The sequence below is a fragment of the Marmota monax genome, unplaced genomic scaffold, assembly GCF_021218885.2.
Source record: "Marmota monax isolate L192 unplaced genomic scaffold, Marmota_monax_Labrador192_F-V1.1 WCK01_AAM20220418_F8-fsc00057, whole genome shotgun sequence".
Taxonomy (NCBI): Eukaryota; Metazoa; Chordata; class Mammalia; order Rodentia; family Sciuridae; genus Marmota; species Marmota monax.
The window spans coordinates 12,110,789-12,133,820 of record NW_026693933.1 but is presented as its reverse complement, the minus strand read 5'-3'; the positions used below and the strand labels follow the sequence as shown (position 1 = coordinate 12,133,820).

Below are 23,032 nucleotides of genomic sequence, written 5' to 3'. Positions count from 1 at the left end.
TTTCAAAACAATGAAAAAAGACTTTCCAAAAGAAGTGGTAGAAGAAACCCCATTGCTTGAGATATTAAAAACCAGATGGTCCAAAGTCCCAGAAAATATTCACATGGGTTCCATTCTTCACTGGGTGAAAGCAGAGAGACCAGCTTCATGTAATATATGGTTTGCATCTCTAGTTTAGCAATGCTATGAAAATAATGATTTGCATTTCCTTGAACTTTCCCTTAATTTCCTGGCCCTCCCCTGTGCTCTTACAGTGTTCGGTGTTCACTTCTGTTAGAACTGGCCTTACAGGAATTGCCTGTTAGCTTGGCCACTGGGCCATTCTTCTTCTAGCTTCACATGACATGAGCTTATAGGGTTTTCTCCCTGTCCCTAGGGACTACTGTGCACTATGGGTTCTGGAACCTGCTCCCCTTACATCATGATTCTGCATTTATTTCCACCAGATCCTTGGGGGTTTCACAATTTTTATGTTGAATTTCTTGGCTTGGGCACACCACACTTGAAGGTTACGTAAATTTGGACCTCCAATTGTACAGAGTTGGAGTTTTGATTTATCACAGAAACCCCAACATCACCAACATTTTCTGGAACTGAGAAAAGATAAAAAGTTTCCTGTGGCTACCCAGGAATGGCGGGGCAGAGGGGGGTCTCACTTGCAGCTGTCTGTTCTCACAGGCCCAAAGCTTTGTCTCCTGTATCCGTAAAGATGTTCCAACTCCAGCCTTTCCATCCTGCAAATAGTGTGTCCCTTTGAGCAAATGGGGAAAAACAAGTTTGTTTCAACTTGGTATTGCTAGAGGTTGAATTCTTAGCCATAAGTAATCACTACAAAGACACTACAATAGATACTTAATTATAGGTACTTGATTTATAAATTTAATTCAAGTTAAATAAACAAAATTCTGAATATGTACTGTGGGCAAGGCTCCATGCGAGGTGCCTAATATCCTCTCTCCTGAGAACTGATGAGCTTTAACATTTAATATTAATTACTTCTTGACAAGAAGACATTTTTGTTGAATTTATGAAGGAAGAGATCTTAAGTGGCTATTGAATTTACAAAGTAAATGATCCTATATAGCTGCTTAATGCCACTTAGGGTAAAAATGACATTTGTATATAAAAAGCATTATAGAAGTTATATCAAGGTAGAGATCCATCCAGATCCAACTATGGACTTTGATTTTTTTCAGCTAAGAATAACACATATTTGCAATCTAAGTCATGTTAAATCAGGTTAATGTGGTGATTTTAGAATAGGTCTTAAAAATGGAGTTGGCATTCCAATCAACTCCAATCCTTCTAATTTAAATAACTTATTTTATGCCCTATGCCAATCAATCATTTTCTCCCCCAGAAAGTCAAACCAGTTTTTACACTATTCATTTGTAAAACTTACATGACATAAACATTATGTGACAGAAGTTGTTTGTTATTAAGACAGAGAATATCGTCTCAAAGAAGCTTGTCATCTGGAAATAGGAAAAATCACACAAAGTAATTTTATTTGTATCATGGCTTCTTCACTGTTGGCTACATTTGTGACAGCAGATTTCATACTAAATATTAACAATATTTTGTTTATGCTTGAATTTGCTACAGTAGGATGTAGACTTTATTCAGAATTTTCCTGGTTAGAAAGAAGACTGTTCAGTTAAATGATATACTTGTGGGATGGTGACAAAGAATTATAGACATTATGTATCTAAGAAAAGTAGATTGACACTTTGGTGTCAAAATTTTTTTTCTTTTCAGTACAGGGGATTGAGCCCAAGGCCTTGAACATGCTATGCATCCACTCAGGCACTGAGCTGCATCCCCAGCCCTTCTCACTTTATTTTGAGACTGGGTCTTGCAAAATTATCCAGGCTGGACTCAAATTTACAATCCCCTGCCTCAGCCTCTCGAGTAGCTGGGATTACAGGCATGCACCACCACACCTGGCTTGACGTCAAAAATTTTGAAGTTTCACTTTCCCCTTGAAACTTATAAAATTCCTGTTTAGGGAGGTTAAAAAAAAAGGCAAAATATTCACAATTTCATTTGATTCAAACTAATAGAAACACTAGTTATCAGCAGGCGCAGGCTTTAGGAAGTCATGGATATTAATATAAATAGTATGATTATAATGAATGAGCTGTGGAGACAGTTAATCTATTTGCTGGAAAGAGTTATTATTGGACTTTTATATAGGTCATAAAGTCAGGCTTATATTTCTCATTTTCAAGAACTAATACAATAAGAAAAATTGACATTTTTTTTAAATTTCTTGTGGTGTTGAAACAAGTCTTATTTGTAAATTTTGATGTAATTTTGATGAGATCTTTTTTAAAGAACTTTTGCATTGTGTTGAGTCTTTTGGTTTGTGAAATGTAAATGTGGATGTCTATGATTTGTTTTGTTTGGATTTTTCTGTTCAATATGTGAAAATACCCATGAGACAGGCTCCTGCTGAATATTTGGTCCCCATGTCATCAGTGCTGTGAGTGCACGTTGTCAGTTGTTTAAACATTGTTGAATCCACTGTGGGTTGGCAAGAAGCATCTGGGAGCCAGACCTTTCCTGTGGACACATGCCAAGTGCTGGATTGTATTTCCTCGATGTAGTGAACTATATCGAGATAATTTTTCTTCTTGAGTTTTTTAATCCAGAAATTATTTTCCAAAGCTGAGTAAAGGATCATATGATAAAATCATTTATAAGAAAGCTACCTGAATTTGTAACCACTGGTTGATTACCACTTTTCTTTAGCATACATGTAAACAAATCATGCAGTTGGACCACATGCAGATAGTTAACATTATGATCCTAAGTAGACTGTTTGGGAAAGTTCATATTGTTCTTTCATATATTCTCTTTAAATCAATAGTTTACTCTAAGCAAGGACAATAAACATTGAATGACCATTTAAATACTGTAGTTGGGCATGCCGTTAAATTTACATGTTTGATTGCATATGTAATTAGATGGAACTAAAACCCTAAATTACATTTTATATAATGTACATAATTATAGCATAACATTTATTCTAACTAAAAGTGCCAGAAAAAGTTTATTAAATGTTATATTAAACTTAGAAAATATAAGCAGTTGTGATTTGGGGATGAGAAAACAAGAATGCTGTATCATACTTGAAAATAGACAATAGGTTAGTTTTAGAGCACTGATTGCCTGACCCCAGACCCCTAAACTGGTACTTTATTTGCTACCCTGGGACACTGTGAACAGAGACCTTGAAAAAGTCACATCTGGTTTGCCCACAGTGTACAATGAGAACACCTTGGCTCTTTTACATAAGAGCAGATGCTTTGTTTATGTTGGCTTTATTTCTGGAATCCAAGTAAGGGAAACTTTCAAATGAGAGTTCAGCCTATCCCTTTAGGAGGCCAAAACTGATCAAGTGTGTTGTTTTTTGAGCTCAAATTTTTATTCTTAACGTACCATAAAGAGCATCAAATACTATTTTGTGGAAATGAACACCAGGACTCCATCAGAAGAGTTCCGTATGCCTAACCTCCCTTTACTCCCCCAGAAGCTTCTTCCTTGCTTCTTTTGGCAGCCCCTTTCTACAGGAAATATCCTGGTTCTAGAAGATCTTTCCTTTTCCAGGCATTATAACATTTTATCATAAAATTTTCAGTGTGAAAAAAAAATACTGCTTACTTTAAAATTGAAAACACCTCAAAAACATAATTCTGAAAGTCTCTGCACAGCCCTCCATAGGTTTTTAGAAATTTGTATTTTTATTTAGTGTTATGTAAAGTGCTTTAATTTGCTGCATTTTTCATGTCTTACCGCAGTCAAATCTGGTGATAGTCTATAGCTATCTTATTCAGGATTAATCAATCTTTTGAGGCTCCTGGCAAGGATAGAAGCTGCTCTCAGCTCTGCTTGCCTCAGGGCTTGGCCTTACAGTTTTTTCATCATATTCAGTCTCTGGGAGGGAGACGCTGGGAGATGATTTTTCCATTTGCAAGCTGCTTCCCAACAGAAAGAAAAATGGAAGGGGCAAATGCCAAGCTTTTCAGTTTCTGTGGCCATTACAAACATGACTTGTCTCCTGTTCTTAGTAGTGTACACTGTTTTTCAAGGGGGCTTTTTTTTTTTTTTCTGGATTGTCAGTGTTAGCCAAGTTATTTTGTCAATGAAGAATCTTGAAAATAAGAATATATGTCAATATAACACCATGAGATTAACTTTCTCATCAGTTGCATGTTATAGAAGTAGGTTAAAGTGCTGTTTAATTAATTAACACACATAGGAACAAGTGATACATGCTGAGTCTTATACTGAGAAAGAAGAAAAACCATAGTACTTCAGAACTTGAGCAGTAAGCAGCCAGCCTAGATTCAAATCCTGACACTGTTTATTATACCTGTGTTTTGCTAGTGCTAGTTATTTAAATGTTTCTATACATCCATTTCTTCATCTGGAAAACGGGAATTACGACCTATCTAGATTTTGAGGATTGAATGAGATTCATGTATAAAGTGCCTAGCAGTGCTTGGTACACAGTAATTCCTCAGATTGTTATAATCTCTGTGATTAGGCAGCTACTATACAGTGGCCATTGTGTTGGCTATTTCACCTCATTTTGTCCTCACAATAATTCTCTAAGGTAGAATTTATATTTACATTTTTCAGATAAGAAAATTGAGGGTCAGAGTATTGAATTAATTTGTCTAAATTTGTATAGGTAGCAAAAGAGGGTAATATGAATTGCTAGAACACAAATTAATTATTTAAGTTTATATATTTTCATTGTGTCTTTTGAGAATATATATGCAATTAACTCCTGCTTTACTAGTTCCATTATAATTAATTTACCTTGGTATTATTTACTGAGGCATATATATTTTTTGAAACTTAAAATGTAAACGACATTTGAAGATACAGTGACCTAATTAATTTACATTTAAATGATGATTGAACACTCAACCTTTTGAAACCTCATGTAAAAAGATATGGCTGTAGGTCATTGGTTCGCAAGGTGTTGTCTCTCAGCAACATGTGCTGGGAACTTGTTAGAAAAGCATATTCTTAAACTCACTCCAGATCCACTGAAACAGACTGTATGGTAGGTCTCAGTCTGGGTTTTTACAAGTCCTCCAGGTGCCTCTGATGCCTGCTAAAGCTTGAGAAGCCCTACTCTGGGTAAACAACACATCTAGGTAATATACAGATGTATTGATGTGGCTCATACTTCCTCATCCAAAATGATAAGTTATATATTGTAGAAGTTATATATTGTAATACGTGATGGTAATAGAAAACTATGGTTGGGGTTCTTATTGGACAATTTGCCTGTAGATATTCAGATTCAATATTGTGGGCTTGATCCCTTTCATGCCTTGGATTAGGCCTCCTAGGCAGGTGGTAGCCGTTACTGGCAGACACAGTCCAATAAGTACAAAGAACTGAGAGATGGGAAGTGGCTCTGCCCTCTATTATAATGGTTGGTTTTTCTGATATTTCAGTCACTAGATTCTTCAATCAAGAGGAACTGATGTTAAGAATATTAAGAGGAACTGATGTTAAGAATATTAAGAGGGAGGGAAAGCAATAAACAACCATTACCATTGTATCTTTTTCTGTCTTTAGATGCAATTTAAATGTGGAAGCAGCATATTGAAAAAATGAGTAGGGTCAAAGCATATAGGAAATAGGTAAGCTGTTACTACATCTAAATTTAATTGTAGGGGGAAATGGACAAAAGCTCTTATCATTTTAGAATTCATGATAGGAAAAGAAGGGTCATCAGCTGGAAGGACGGATTTATCTAGACTCTAGGAAGGTAGACTTCAAAAAATTCAAATAAAGAATAGCACAAACATATGGTATTAAAGACTAATAAGCTGGGTATGGTGGCACACACCTGTAATCCCAGCAGCTAAGGAAGCTGAGGCAGGAGGATGGCAAGTTCAAAGCCAACCTCAGCAAAAGTAAAAAAAAAAAAAAAAAAAAAAAACCTAAGCAACTCAGTGAGACCCTGTCTCTAAATAAAATACAGATTAGGGCTGGGGATATAGCTCAGTGGTTGAGTGCCCCTGGGTTCAATCCCTGGTACAAAAAAAAAAAAAAAGACCAATAAGTATTTAAAAATGACATTTGAGTTTTAATTATAAATAATGCCAATAAAGAAAAAAGGGGGAGAAACTAAAATATATCTGTATATAAGGATGCTACATTCTCTTCAATACAATGCAACTTTAAAAAGAATGTATCAACAGTTGAAATGGCCTAGTGGCAAAGAAAATATGAAAATTATTGAAATTTATCAATTATAAGTACAGCAAAAAGTATACGATAGCTATGTGGTTTTGTTTGTTTCCAAAACTTACTAGGGACTAAATAGTTCAGAGCAAAAAAAGTTCCATTTCTATTTTATTTGTTTCTTTCTGTGACTAATTATCCTCCAACTGATAAGGTTAGTAAGAGGTAATAGAAGCCCAGGATTGGCGGAGAGATTAAAATGGAATACCTCGTTAGCCAAAATCCATTTAGTTTTAATTCAGCAAGTAGTCTTGGAAAACCATTTTTGTCTCAACCCTTGTGTTAGGCTGTGATAATATAAATAAATCCTTGAGGAGTTCATACCTGGAGGGAAAGTAGACTCGTAGACAAATGTTGGTAGTGCCCCATGAGAACACTACTAATGGAAGCCTTTCCAAGACTTGATAATACATAGGAGAGAAAGGTCAGCTGCTTGCAGGGATTTGGGGAAAGGAAAGCATCCTAGATGGGGGTCTGAACTATGTCTTGAAGAGCAGTAAGACTTAGGTTTGGTTTCTGGCCCAGATAAAAACTGTCTTACAAGAGATCTTGTACATGAAGCCTCTCTACTACTGGGAAAACTGACAGATGAGAGAGAAGTCATGAACTTTTCAAAGACTAGAAAGTGGTACTATTGTAAGTTGGGTTCTTTGAGACAGACTGGGAGACAGTTGGTTGTAGGTTTATTGGTGAGTGATCTTGGGAGGAACCCTCAGATGAAGTGAGGAAGGCGGGACCAGGCTGGGGTGACTCTGCAGGATTGTGTCACACTGAGGCAAAGGGATCTGTTTTTGTGTCCCTGTTGGCTCCAGTTGCCCTCTGGGAGGGGGTGACCTTGAGTGAGGCAATTCCTTGCAGCCAGGGCATTTTTGAGTGAAGGACACAGCTGTGAGCCAGCTGCAGCCTGAGTCTCGCAGCTGGAAGATGACCATGTTGGTTCTGAAGAGGGCATCTGGTATCTACTAGAGGTGGGTTCTGAAAATTCTACACAGTTTAGGGACTTTGAAATGGATTCCAGAGAAGCTGCTAACATGAAATGTCACAAAGTGTCTTTATACCATCAGAAGATGAAACAATGATTACTAGATTACTAGAAATCATTTTTTTTGGAAATGCAGGCATTAACGGGACTTCATCCAGTCTCATGGCAGGATTCTCATAAAATCTATGTAGATATAGTGAGCTTGGGATCACTAACTATACAGCTGTACTCTAAGGGTGCTAATTAATTGAGTTTGTGAATGTCTTAGAGCTTTGTTCTCAGTATCAGTGTCCAACATATTCAGCATTGCCTTGGAGGAAATACAGAGGCCTAGTCTCAACAGAATGAAATCATGGGTCAAATCCAACAAGATGAAATATTATAGGGTGTCCCACTTACTCCAGAAGTCTAGTTGCACAACTATATGAAAGAAGAGACTTGGCTTTGTGGTAAATGGGAAAAACACAGGGATTTTTGGTCAACAGCTCAGTGTGAGTCAACAGTGCAGTGTGATTCAATCCTGATAATGAGTGCTTTGGGAATGTAAAATAATTATCTGGATAGCAAGATGTCCACTCCCCCCCCCCATAGTGTAGATGAACACTGTTTAGTTATTTAACTAAAATTATCCTTAAATACAGGACAGTCATTCTCAAACTTTTTGGTCTCTGGATCCCTTTATAATCTTGATAATAAAGCTTTTGTTTATGTGGGTTTTGCCTCTCAAAATTTACTGTATTAGAAATTAAAACTGAGAACTTTAAAAATGTGTGTTTATTAGTGAATTTTAAAATCACATTAATAAAGCTATTATACATGTACTTATTTTTGAGAAAATAACTATTTTCCAAGAAAATAGAGGGGAGTATGTTATTGCATTTTGGCAGCTCTCTTCAATGTGTGTCTTTTTAAAAAATATTTTTAGTTGTAGATAGACACAATACCTTTATTTTATTTATTTTTATGTGGTACTGAGGATTGAACCCAGTGACTCACATGTGCTAGGCAAGTGCCTTACCACTGAACAATAACCCAACCCTGCATGTGTGTCTTAACAGAAGACATTCAGACTCTTATATCTGCTTCCACATTCAAATGTGTTGTTTTAGTTGAAGTATAATCAACATGTAATGAAAATCCACCCTTATACAGATAACTGTGTGGTAGCAGAAGGAAGGTATGTTAATAGTCCTTGCAGGTAATTGTAGATATTTTTCTTTGATACTGTTCCCAGACCCCACAAATAGTAATTAAAGGTTAGTTGCAAGGTGGAAATGAAACGGTGTCAGTGAACTTTTGATATTTTTTACATTTGAGTTTGTAGATCTGCCTAGTGCTCTGAAGTGGATCCTTTACCCATGAATGATTTTGTAATGTCATGTGTCAGTCAATTAAATAATCAATATTTTACTACATTATTCAGAACCTCCAAATATTGACACAACTTATTTTATTTGTTCTTTTTAGGTATTCGTGGTAGTAGACACAATTTTTTAAAAATCACATTTGTTTTATTGACAATAAAAATTGTGAGTTGTTTTCCTTGAAATAATAAGCTCACTTTATTTTTGAGAAAATGTTTGCAGATTCCCAAATCTGGATAACTGTAGTTTGTCAGTCATTTGAGTAAAAACAGCATTCCATGAAAACAAAAATAAAAACAGCTTGTCCAGCTCTTGCACATCTGGTGGTACAACAGAAGTGCTTTATGCATCCTGATTTTGTCACACAGAATATTTAAAAGGCATGTACTAAATAAAGTCTGGTATTAGGTAGAAATAATTTTTACCTCTCTTCATCAAGGACATTCTTTAGTGAAGCTAGTCTGTCTGTCTGTCTCTCTCCTCCTCTCCTCCTCTCTCTCTTAAATGCTGGTGTAAGACAGTGAAGGATGCAACGACAGTTTAGTGCCACTATGCTGATTTATGCTAAGGTGTCAGCAGTTTTACCCATCATTGCTTCTCAACATCAGTGCAAATGTTAACACAGTGAAAAAGGCACATAATTTATGTCTTAGTAGCATTATGAAAATATTTTGACCTCACAAACCCCTGCCCCCTGAAAGGGTCTTGGAAATCACTGCTGATAGAAGGGATATGGAACCAATAAGTCTCATGGTGTCAGTTCCTCATATAGTACTCTGCTTCTTCTTCTTTGGATTCTTGAAAATGAGGTTAAGGTGTACTGCACTTGATGAGGAAGAATATATTTGCATAGGTGATCGGAGGAAACAGACAAATCTGGCAGCAAATGAGCTCTGCACCCGTGTATCTGCTTTTCTCCGGAGGTTCCAGGAGGCAGCTGAAGATCCTTATGAAATGGCCACATTACAATTAAATGATCTTCACACCAAGCTCATTATTATTATTTTTTATCTAATGACATTCAAAAACAGAAATCAAAAAAAATCTTAAGTTGATGAAATACTTTTACTTTCTAAAAAGAAATTCAGAATGGTTTACAATGAAACACACATACATTTGGGATAAGAAGTGTATAGGAATAATGAAATACATGCACATTTGGGATATTTGTATTAAAAATAAGAATCAAGAAAAACCATCTGGGTGAGGTGGCATGTGCCTGTAATCCCAGTTACTTGGGAGGGTGAGGCAATGGGATCACAAGTTCATGGCCAGCCTTGGCAACTTAACGAGTTTTAAAAAAAGGGCTGGGAGACCCTGGGTTCAATCCCCAGAACAAACAAACAAAAACAATAAATAAATAAAAACAAAAGAAAACAAAACAATCAAACCAAAGAAAGAAAAACTAGTAATTATATAAAGGTGGCCTAGAAGGAGGTGTTAATGGTGGTTATGAATAGGCCCCAAACTGTTTTACTTATCTCTATTTTTTTTTTGGCTTTTCAGCAATGAGTAGATATTGCTTTTGTAATAAGAATAATAGCAAAAAAGATTGATTATATGAAAAAAAGGAACCAGAAATATAGAGCCAAATAGAAGTTTCTATAACTGAAAAATAATTCAGACTTTGCTTGGTTAAAAAATTTTTAGCATTGTAGAATTTATTATGTATTTTAACTGAAAGCTTAAGAATTTGGAATATATTAGGATTGCAAGAGGATTTTTTTATCCCCAGGGGATAGTACAAGGAGACAAGGAGCCACGTTTTATAGTTTTCCTGTCAAACTCTTCAGGAGTAGGATCGTTGATGCACAGTCACTTCTCTTTTTTTAAACTTTATTTCTGTTTATTTTTTATGTAGTGCTGAGAATTGAACCCAGTGTCTCACACATATTAGAGAAATGTTCTACCACTGAGCCACAACCCCAGCCCCCACAGTCATTTCTGACCCATAGAATCCAGCCTCCCGAAACTCAATTTTTAACCCATCTGCTTTCATCATCTGCCTTAATTGCCTGTACGTGGTCAGAAGTGCTCCTCCAGGCACAGGCCATACTTAAAAAGTGTCCACAGTGCACGTTGCACGGAAGGTGGGGCGGGGTGCAGGCTGTGTGACCTTGAGCCAGACGGTCGCATCCTCAGCTCACTTCCCCTGTTATGAAATGAGGAAATGGAACAAGATATCTAAGGTTTCTTTTCCTTCACAGTTTTTTTTTCCTGATTCTGTCAAGTGAGGTCTTTGCTTGAGTTTTGAATTTTTTCCTCAACATCCCAACTGTGATGTTAACACATAGAATGTCTATGTAAAAAATTGCTATTTTCACATTTTTATATTCATGTTTAAATTATTAATTTTAATAATATAATACAGAAATGTACTATGATCTCATGGCATTTCCTTTTTCATTTGAAGTGCAGTGATAACCTTTTCATATTAAACCTTATAAGAATAGAATGTCTAAATTAAAAATAAGATTGTATGATTGAACAACTGTTACTTATTTTGTTGCTTTTTATATTATGTTGGCCTTTGTGGTTGCTGCATTCATGAGTTGTTGTAAAATAACTTGCTGTTAAGGTAATAAACTTGACACTATACACTAATTGTGTGTTCCCCCATCCCCCTAGAAATCTGGCTATCTCATTATCCTCCCCAAATCCTTGTTCAAAGTGCTATCAGCTAGACATTTTTCTTCCTGCTATGAAGTACTGCAGAGACATGACGGAGAAGTAGAAGTCAGAGTTACACAAGTCACCAGAACTGTAACAATGACCCCAATTTGCTCAATTTCCAGGAGCAATAACATGACTCTAGCTATGCTGTTTTAGTTATCTTTATCCTTCTGTACATGTTAAAGTGTATGTAAGGCTAAAACTTAGGCACATGCTTACATAAAGATTGTATCTTATTACTTTAAAATGTATGTAATACATTTCATAGAAGAATCTTTAGAAGTGTCATATTTATGTTACCGATAGTTCTGGATTTATAGGCCCTTGAGGATCACTCTCCCTCATTTTTATAATCTTGACTTTCTTGCCTATATCCCCTTGACTTTGTTCTTTAACTTTCCTTACCCTCCCTCCAGCCTTTGTAGCTCACCATAGGTTTTGGAAGAGAAGAGGCATGAGGTGTTATTTGTCCATTTGTGTAAAGCCTCCCAGCATTGCTCCCTTCTTTTGCATTGTACCATCAGGACCAGCCCTTTGTGTCTTCAGTTCCCTTGTTCTGTCTGTTACATCCACTCAGGAACATCTTACTTGCAGCACCCAGAGCCTGAACCCCTGTTGAAATGTGAAAGACCTTTACCATCTCCACTTTAGACATGTTTTTCTTATTGAAATTAAATAAAAAGGAAACGAAACTGGCTGGCCTAGAAATAATTCTTTTTGAATCATGAGTTGTATTTGAAACCTTTACAAAATATTCAGTACTATGTGCTGGTGTTGGGGCTGTTGAGTATGTACTGAGCTAGAGGTGGAGAAAGAGCTAGAACAGGAAGGAGCAGGCAGCCTGTTTTTTATCCTCAGCTGCAATTGTGTTTCTAGAGCAACACTAAAAAGATTGCTTCATATACAATGCCCACCTATGTGAAAACGTTTTCCAACTCCAGAAACATGATTTTGTTTATATAAAATTTTGGAAAATAATCCATCTATAAAGCAAAGATGTATATATTTGTATATATATAGGTAGAAAAACATGTCTAAAGTGGAGATGGTAAAGGTGAGTCTTTCTACAAACCAATAACTGAAAGAAGTTCACCAATGTTTCGGAGCAATGGGTTATCCTTCACATTTCAATAGGGGTTCAGGCTCTGGGTGCTTCGAGCAAGATGTTCCTGAGCTGATGTAACAGACAGCACAAGGGAACCGACGACCCAAAGGGCTGGTCCTGATGGTACAATGCAAAAGAAGGGAGTAATGCTGGGAGGCTTTACACAAATCGACAAATAACACCTCATCCCTCTTCTCCCTCTCTCTCTCTCTCTCTCTCTCTCTTTGCAATGCTAGGGAATCAAACACAGGGCCTCATGTATAACAGGCAAGTGCTCTTCTACTGAGCTACATTCCCAGCCCTTAAATTGAACATTTTAAGGAAAATCAAGGGAAAATACACTTTGGCTCAGAGTTAGGGCTTAGTAACAGGCCTGAGGTTTAAATGCTGGCTCACATACTCTGAGTCTGTGAACCTGGGCAAGTTATTCAAGCTCTATAGATTTCATTTCTTGAATTCATAAAACGATGAGGATAAAAGTGCCTATTACTATCTCATAGAATTGTTATGGGGATGTTGTTATATAATGAATATAAGTGCAGATAATATGATATTTTAAGTAATAAATATTAATCATTCTTAATATGTAATTGCATAATCAGATGAAGGCCGGGCAGGTAGTAATCTAAACTCAAACTTCATTTTACAGCATGATTTCTTATTGTATCTATGTCTTTTACAATATGTTGGAACTCAGTAAAGCTGTTTTCTAAAGATGTTTGTGAGAAAGGTAAAGGTTTTCTTAGGTTGCCTCCTCTTCTTCTTGAAGTGCTCATCACATATCCTGCCTTAATATTAACAGTGTCCTCAGCTTTTCTCACTCAGTGTCACCTAAACATGTCATTTACTTATCACACTTCTTTTTGTTCATTTATCCTAAAAATAAGAACAATAGTAAGCCAGAAACAGCCATTTTGTTAAAAAAAAATGCATAGCTAGACAGATCTGTGATCCTTATTAGGGTTATAATCCATCTGTTATGGAACTGGATCAATTTGTAAATTAAATTGATTAATCTAAAAGGGGGGAAAAAGGTCTTAACTTTTCCCACAGTAAGCATTTTCTCAAATGGATTTTCCTAAAAAGATTTGGAAAAATTCAATTATCTGTTTTGCTTCCTCCCTTTGCTAAACCCAGAAAGAAGGCCAAGTATCTATTAAAAAGAGAAGTGGGTTGCATTTATCCTTTAGGATTCTATAGGGCCTGATTGCTCTTGGAAGTTCTATATTTTCTACATGGTGTAATGTTAAAACCTTTTGATTACTACCAGAGCATTTCTACTACTCACAGATTAGTATATACATTACCATGTTTGAATTATTTTCTGCACTTAGTTCACTTTACTGTTATTTTCATCTTGTCTGATCACAGAAATTCTCTTGATGATTCTCCTAACAATGTGTGATTGGAATAATAACTTCACATGTTGAAGAGTTTTGTGCTGCAGCTGAGAGGCATGTAAATACAAGCTGCTTATTTGCAAGAAGCTTCCAGATTTGCAATATGATTGCTATGGAAACCACATAATGAAAACCTTATAACCATCTGTGTGGTTTGATGGATTTTACTGCATAGCTGAGCTGTTTTTGTTTACTGTTATTAAAATGTTGAATGGAATATATTAACCCATGAACATTGACTATTTGAGGTATTAATTAGTATTATATAATGACATCGTGTCTCCACACCAAAATAAAATGTGCTTAACAATAAACCTAAATGAAACAACATGTGAGAGTATATATTTCTAACACATTGTGAAGGTGATTATTGCCTAGAATTCTGGTCACTTGTTCGTACATATTTTTTTAGTGGCTTGAGGAGCTTTGCTCTGCTGATAAATGAATATGTTAGGATTTATTTTCATGACTTTTGAATTTATTGGTTCACTCAGTATTTAGTGAACATCTCCTTTGTGCCAGGTTCTCGTTGAGATTCAATACGAGTTTTCCCCCCAAGATTTAAAAATACACACCAAATTTGATTTTATTGTATTTTATCTGGAAGCTGCTTATATTGTTAGCCCAAGATAAAATGAGTTGTTTGAATATTATTAAGAAAAAATGATGTATGAAATGCAGAATACTTTTGCTGAAAAGGTATAATTACTAGGTTTGACATGGAAAAAGGAAATGTTTTTAGTCTGCACCTTATGCTCTAAAATGCTGCTTATTAAAGAACATCTCAAATGAACTTCAGCTTGGATATTTTACAATGAATATTGATGCTTAAGTAAATATTATTAATATCATGCTGATAATTTAGGAATATATTTCTTAGGGACAGAGCTCTCTGACACCAATAATACAATCTTTAGCATACATTATAATTTCTTAAATTTAAAAAAAATTATATTTGATGGAGCTTTATTTTATTCACTTACTTATATGCAGTACTGAGAATCAAACCCAGTGCCTCACACATACTAGGCAAGCGCCCTACCCCTGAGCCACAACACCAGCCCTAATTGCTTAAATTTTAGTAAAAATAAATTTGTAATGATATTTTAAACAAATTCATTGCTAACTTTTTCAAGCAACAGAGCTTTCTTCTTTAATTGTTATAATTAATTTTTCTGATACTTGGAGCTGACTTTCTGATATTTGGAGAATATTGTTTACTATATTGTTGCAGTTATAGCTTTTGTCTAAGGGCAAATGTCCTTACCTCTTTTTATGTTTATTCTTATTATTGGATTTGTGACCAGATTGGAAAGGGAGTGAGTGCTAGGGACAAAGAAAGTGTAAAAAGTAAGTAGAACTTTCTACTTCACCTTTTAAAAAATAAACTATCTGTAAAGTGAGTAGGTTGGACCGACTGTAAATGTCCCTTCTACTTTTAAAGTTTATGTGAAAGTAGCCTATTAAACCATTTGTGACAACTAGTGTTTGAGATTTGGCATAAGTGAGGTAACTGTTCTTAAAGAGAAAAATACCATATTAAATTGCCACCGTTAGGTTCAACAATATGGGTAAAGCACCAAATATTTCCATCTGTTTCTTGTATTGGAGCTTTTATTATTTTGTTTGCATTGAATTACATAAACTCAAAACAGTTTTATTTGTCTTGTAAGCACAGTAACTCTCAAGCTTGATTTAAATGTGATTTTGATTCATCACCACTTAAACTCTCCAGGAGACGCCTAAGTATACATCTGCAGTCCTGACTTCTCTACCACACGTTACAGTTGCCCTTGGACATTCCCTGTGGGAAGCCCACCAGCACGTTAAATCACAACAAACTGCTGTGTTCCCCCACCACAGCAGATTGTCTTGGCTCTTCTCTTTTTAGGAATGACATGCCCCGAAACTCAGTCAGCTTAGCTCAGAGCCCAAGTCATCCACAGTTGTTCTATTTTCTGCCTCTCCTCCACACTCAGGCAGGAAGGCACAAAGCTTATCGATTCTGGTTCCTCTACCTCTCAAAACCATCTCCTTCTGATGTTTTTTCTCTTCTGCCTCTGTAGTTCAGGACTTCCTTCCCCTTTATCTAGATGCTCCCCCCGCCCCGCCCCGTCCCCGCTCCTCCAGGCTGACACAATGAGCTCAAATGATCATTTCTGAAGCAGAGTTTCAGTCCTGGCCCGTGTCTGCTCCAGAACCTTCTAGGGTTCTCACTACCCACCAAATCGTAGTCCAAAGTCTTTTAACTAGGTATTCAGGGACCCTAAATAACTAGTCCAAACCAGTAGCATCTCCTCCCATTGTGTGCTTTCCTTCATTCCCACATTATTTAGTCACTGAATGTGACTGTGCCTTGTTCTTTTAAGTTCATGGCTTTCTCTGGGTGTGCAAATAGCCTTCTTTTCGTCTCTCCTTATTTAAATTCTCTCTACCCCACAGGCCTTCTTGGCATTCCCCAGTTTGGAGGTTTCTCCTCTGCACCTCTTCAGTGCTGGTGTGTACTATTTGTCAGGTTTAGGTTCCTTTAGCCCACTTTCATTTATATCCTGTCTTCTGTCCCCTTGACGTGGTCAGCTTCCTGAGGGCGGGAGTTTATTACCCTTGTCTCCTCAGCAAATGCCCCTCTTTACTGCTAGTTAATACTCAGTGAAAATTGAACAATTGATCTCTATAAACTCATTTCTATAAACTGATTGGCAGTTTATAGAAATTTGGTTTATTTAATAGTCATGCTAACTATATTATGTATATTGCATATTTTTCCTTAAAGTTTTGGATTTTTCTTGAAATTATGATTTTTTATGAATACAGTTTTTCTCTGGCATGCCATTTATTCCTAGGTCCTGTCCTAAGTATTTCTAAGTTATGTGTAAATCCTTAGATGGGGAAAGTGGTAATGTAATAGATATATTTTTAATATAAAAGAATTGACTATTTTGAATATGTTTGAAGTAATGCTTTGGTTCTGAATAGTTCGATTCTGTTGTTTAGTGTTAGATTATTGATAGAGAAAAGGAAGGAAGGAAGGAATGTGATGGACAATGTGGAAAGAGTATAGACTACAGCACTGATTATAGGTAGGATATAGAACATGGACTTTAGAATCCCGACCTTAAGTTTGAATAACAAACTTTAGAAGTTACATCACTGTTTGAATCTCAATTTACTCATCTGTAGAAGGAGGATTTAAAAACTATTTATCTACAAAATCTTATCTCCCATAGTATATAACACATGGTAGGTGCTCGATATAATTTGGGGAGAATTAGTTGGAAAGATGAGGACCCTTCTGGTATCATCCTGTGTAGATTAAGCCAGAAAACATATGAAAGTGTCTGCTACTCAATAGATGCCTTACAGGCTACATGTATTGTATATCATGCATTTTTTCCTTGCTATATTGATATTTTAGGAACGATGATTTTATCAGTAATATTTCTGTCACACAATATAATGTAGCTTGTCAGTATAATGCTGAATGTTATTTTATTGGATTTAAGATGGCTCCAGATGAATTTCTATTAGTATTTAAAACAAAATGTGCAGTGTATTAGTATATATCTTAAATTTTGTCAAGCCAATGTGGGAAACCTCAGTAAATCTGCTATTGAGAAATAGCTGGCAGTTTATTTATTCCTTGTTAGATTATCGACAGAGGAATATGAATCTTGAGTGGTTTCATTTCTTTTAACAATAATAGTTACCTGTTATGAACTTTCGTTTTGCCCTAACAGTGGGGTAAGTTCTGTGTGGTTATCCCAGAGGAACCCCTTCAGTGTGCTGTTGATTTTTTTACAGAGGAGGAAGAGGACAACGCTTCTGTGAAAATGGAAGAACAAAGGAAGATGAGTCAGGAAAGTGTGCATCACACCTCAGGTAATGATTGTGCAGCTTCCTGGCAAAGCTTTTTTTTTAATTTTTTTTTTTATTTTTTAAGCCACTTTCTCACTACTCTAAAGACATTTACACAGCTCCCAGAAGTTGGCTTGTTTGGTCTGGATATCTTACCGCTGATAAGCTGCTTAGTCCCATTTAGGATGCATGAAAACCACTTGAGAAGGATTTATAAAGTAAGCCAATTTATACAAGGTATTCCTTCCTGAATTACTTTGTAATGACTCAATTAGCTTTCATTTCTGCACAAAGGAGATTTAGTTGCATAAATTAGCTTATCATCATTGAGGAAGTGTCACTGCTAAAGGACAGTTTATAGATACAACATGCAGTTGCTGTCAAACCTATAAGAATGTAATATAGACATCTGTGTATACTTTGTGCTTGAGCAGAACAGACTTCTGCCATTCAGAGACTAACAGGGGACAACAAGTTGCCCAGGGGACTGGCAATGTAGACATCTCTGAAAAGGTCAACTTGACACAGGCTCTGACAATCGACCCACAGCTCTGTCTTCTTTGATAAAAATCAGATAAACTTAAGACCGCTAATTGATCTGCAGCCTGTTTAAATGTTGGCCATGCATATCTTCATTGCATATGATTAGCACAGAAAGCAAATGAATTGGGTAAGAAATGCCAGAGTCCAGTGACAGCAGCTTAAAAATTGGAAAAGGACACTGTTGGCCTGGAAGACTAGGAAGGATGTTCCCCTTATCCATTTCCACTTGGCACATGGCCCCAGGTACTAATTATGACTGAGGCTAGAAAAATAACTGCACACGCTGTATACGGAATCACATGATACGAACCACTTTTCTTGCTTGTTGTTATTTCCAAATAGCAAGAGATAAACCATATCTGTAGTGCAAGCATGAGGTTAGTTTTGATAAACCAGCAATTATTTTACATGGAAAGAAGAGAAGAACTGCCTTCTTATCAGGACTTTACACCTCTTCATAGCCACATGTCAGCTGGGGCAAGGTCTGCCCTATCATCCCTCGGTCCTGCAAAGAGCTGGAGCTGGGGTCACCTTCCCCTCTCTGATATGTCCATACATCACTCTTTCAAGCTGTCAGAGGAGGGTGGACAAGAAGTGTATGTTCAGGAAGTAGCTTTCCAGAGGCCTTCCTACTGTGACATGTGGAAAGGAAACAGAGGCCTGATTCCGGACCTGGACAGGAAGGCAGGAGCAGGTTGCTGCAAAAGCTTTTGGTTTGCTTTTTTCAGAAAGGAAGCAAGGACATAGTCATTAGATGTGAACACTCCCGTCCTGTAAAATACAGCTATAAAACACAGAGGCTTAGTGAAACCTTGAGGACTATGTTCAATAGTAACTTAAGTATATATGTTTTGGGTTATGGATCGTGAGGCTTCTGCCAAAAGCATGTAGTTTTCTTTCTTTTAAATATCAATACAGGAATAGAAGGTGGACACATATAGATAGATACCCTTTACACAGATACAAATATTTTGGCTTAAAGCAATTGGATTTCTCAAAAATGCCATTTTCAAGAAATTAAAAAGAAACACCCTTTAAAAATAACCATCTCCCCATTTTTTGCCTTCAAAGGTAGAAAAAAAATTACATTTTGCTCAAAGGAATGCAATAAGTAGAACTAGCTTTACATGCCATAGCTATAAAGTACTGCAATAATTCTTATCTTTAGTGACATGAAATTCTTTTCAAGCAACAGTTTTAATGCTTTTGCATAGCAGTGACCTTTGCTCATCCCTAGTCTGTCAAAGACTAGAAGCTTGTTTGCCATGCAGAGCAGTGAGTTGACAAGGGTATTACTATCTTGCTGAGCATCACATGACATGAACTTCTAACCTTACTCAAGAATGTTATATATTTTTCACATTGACTGATTTTCTTGGGAAAAAAAAAAGACTGGTCTAATGTAAAATATATAAGTAAACACAAAGATGATCTTATATTTTTTCAAGTTCCTTCGTGTTCAGGTTTATATACACAACACACACACACACACACACACACAAAATCCCATTTGCTTCTTTTTTTAAAAAACGCTGTAAATTATTTCTAAAATAGTTTTCAAACCTATAACAACCAGGGAGAGATTCTTCATTATCTTATTATGCTATTTTTCATCCATTGTCATCATGTTTTTAAAATCTTGTCATCTGTGCAGAAGTATCTCCAATGTTTACATGTTTAGTTTATACAAACAATTCATAACAGTTCTGTTATCTTTGCCCAATGGTCTGTTTATGTATGTTTTTAAAAGCAGAAGCAAGTACATTGTTTAAATCCTTCACAAGCTGGCTAATTTATTTTTTGTTTCTTACTTTCTCTTTTAATCATCCATGCCTCTCAGGATAAGAAACATAATAAGGTGATTTTTTTTTCCTTTGTAATTTTGACAATATAGATCATGATGTGAGTAGCATAAAAAAAATTAATCCATGTAGTAAAAACAACTGAACAGAATTAACTTGTATTTTAGAATGTATGTTTATCACATTATGTTCTATTCTATAAAAATACATCTTACATGGGATTTTTCATTGTGAGGGTGAACGATGTTAACTTTTGTGAAGTACTGTGCTTTTTGTACTACATTTATACTTAATTTTTGTCCATGGATATTTAAGCACAATCAAAAATTTAAAAAGTAAACTAGAGGAGGTTGCTGTTTTCCAAAACCGGATAATTTATAATTTTTATGTCCATATTTCATATCAAGAATTTGAACATTATTTTCCTGAGGAGAAAGAGACTAAAAAACATATACTCGCTTAGCTGTGATATTTCTACTTTATAATTCGTATTGCATGCTGAAGCAGATAGGATAGTAAATCGTATGTATGTGTGACATAAACAGATTATTCTTTAGCAGAGCTCACATATGGGACACAGAAATGAGGTTGGTCTTTGGGTAACATCATCATCAAGATTATAGAAAGCACAGTTGAAAATGCATCTTTTCCCTAGTATTGCCAAATCGCTGGCTCCATCGCCTCTTTACAGCAGTGAGGTTTAATGAAATGCTCATGATGCACATCTAGGGAGAGATGCATCTTGCACACGGTGGGGGTCTCTCTTCCCCTTGCCTGCTCCTGTAACTCCCATTAGTGTTAATGGGAGTTTCGCCAAGTGCATCGAGGGGAAGAGAGACCCCAAAGTGATAAGGATTATGTGTTAGAAATCACCATACACTTTTCTTTTCTTTCTTTCTTCCCCACCCCCTCTTGAAAATCTGTTAAATGAAGAAACTATCATGAGCGAATCCGAAAAAGGGAAGAGCAGTCTGGACAGCTGGGGGACCCATTGGGACGTCACAGCTAAGCCAAAAACCTCTCCTCTAGCTTTTAGCCAAAGTTTTGTTTCTTCCACCTTTTTGGACCAAGCCTAAGACTGAGCAGCCTGGGGAACACACTGGAGCCTTGAGTGGGGAAACCAGTTATTTAGATCCTTTTACCTCCCAGCCAGTTGCTGTGGGGGAGGGCCTTGCATGTGAAATGATGTCATTCCCCTCTTTGCTCTAATTCCTTGACTTTTCAACTGACACTGACGGACTGCAAAGGGCGCAACATTTGACCCATTTAGCAGTTGATTTAATCTGACTAGAATGTTTCAACTTCTAAATCTCTATTTGTCTAAATAAGTGGTTTTTAAAGGAAATCAGTCACTTTATTATTAAGTGATTTTTTTTTTCTTAAAAAGAAAGAAATGAACAATGTTTGGAGAGATCTGGCCAGTCGGAGTGCCCTCTAGTGTCCATTGGTAGAATTTACTTAATATATGCTTTGGGGGGGAAATGTAATGAAGGGTGGCCACAAGCATTGTTAGTTCTTGGTTGGATTCCCAGGCTTGTATACATCCCTGCTGGTATCAGTGATGAGTGCTCAAATACTAGTGTGGAAAAGCCAATAAGGTGCCTGTCTCTCTCCGTCTGCCTTCCTCTTTCCCTCCCTCCTCCCATTGTCCCTCTCTAGCTTGGAATTCTTAGAAAATGGGAAAGACATTTACTAGGGGGGTTTTGCTAGGTTGTATATTTTTCTAGTCCTTGTTTATTTTCTTTCCTATATAAATGAAGAGTGACATCCTATAAATATTCCAACTCCATGTTATTCATACCCTCTTTTTTGGTTTTAGTAATTTTTAAGATAGTAAACGATTTTAAATTTTTCAAATAAAGTTAACACTTTGTATAAATCAGAAACCACATCTAATAGGATGAGCACCCTAATGGCATGCTAATGTGACTAGTTGTATAGGAATTGCCAGAAGCCTGCTGTTTGAGAGCCATAGAACAAAACTAAGATGACAACCCAGATCCAGCATGTGTCTCCACAGTTGTCCCCTCAGAATCCAAAGACGACATTCCAATGATGGCGGTTGTCAGCACGTATGTGTTCTGCCTGGCTAGTGAATACATGGACATCTTATTGATATTACTTGCATTCTTTTTGCATTAACTCATCAAAACTCAATTATCATGAAATTAAAAACAGGAAGCAGTTCTCAGTGTAACAAAAGCATCCAGTGTATTTAACTCTGTGCTGTGTTTCAGGAGACCCACATTGTATCAGTGACAAAGCATTTATTACCCGGTTTATTGTGGTATTACAGAGCGGAGAGCGCTAAATAATCAATCAGTTAATGGTCTGTATGGCAGTTTGAGCACATCACATCCATTGTGCTTATGCTAGTAGAAGGATGAGCTGATAACTCCAGTGTATGTTGCATGTTTATTCAGAGCCTAATGTCTTAAACTGGGGCTGACAAAAATCTGGTGAAAAATGCAGCTTTAGCTTTGGCAGTTTCAAAGGTGCTGAAATGTTTTAAGACAACTTTGAGAGGCTTTGGGTACAAATATCCCCAAGGAAAAGAGCTGTAGTTACTCTTATATTATTTGCAGCTTTAGATTTTAGGATTTAAAAAAATAAAATTGGATCCCTAGTTTTGATTGCATTAGCTCTTTTGTTGTGGTTGTTAAAATATCCCAAATGCTGTGACATGGTTATTTCACCACGTGTTTGTCCCATCACCATGGGTATTGCTCATTATGAAGTATGACACACTCTCTTCCAAACACATTGTGGATGGGCTTAGGTTAATCATATAAAGTAAGCAGGAAGCAACTTGTAGGTGATGTGTTGGTGAGAACATGCTGTCACCACAGGTTTTAAATGAAAGGCAGAAAAAGGATAAAGGACATTAAAAATCTGAACTTTTTGAAAATGATCTTAATTAGATGATAGTAATAAAAAGGAGGATTCTTGTGTGTGTGTGTGTATAAAAATGTTTCTTTGACTCAGGACAGAATTTTTTAAGACTGTTTTGGTGGTCGGGGTGGACTTTTAAT

General features: G+C 36.4%; 1 protein-coding gene across 1 annotated transcript in view; it reads left to right on the top strand.

Moving 5' to 3' along the window:
• The window catches only part of Skap2 (src kinase associated phosphoprotein 2), a gene marked incomplete at its 5' end in the record, with an annotated part of 54,451 nt that overhangs the window by 15,317 nt on the left and 16,102 nt on the right, over positions 1 to 23,032 (top strand). The window contains 1 exon segment of the mRNA XM_046463586.1: positions 17,602 to 17,679. Within this exon segment, the coding sequence (XP_046319542.1) occupies positions 17,602 to 17,679 (78 nt within the window).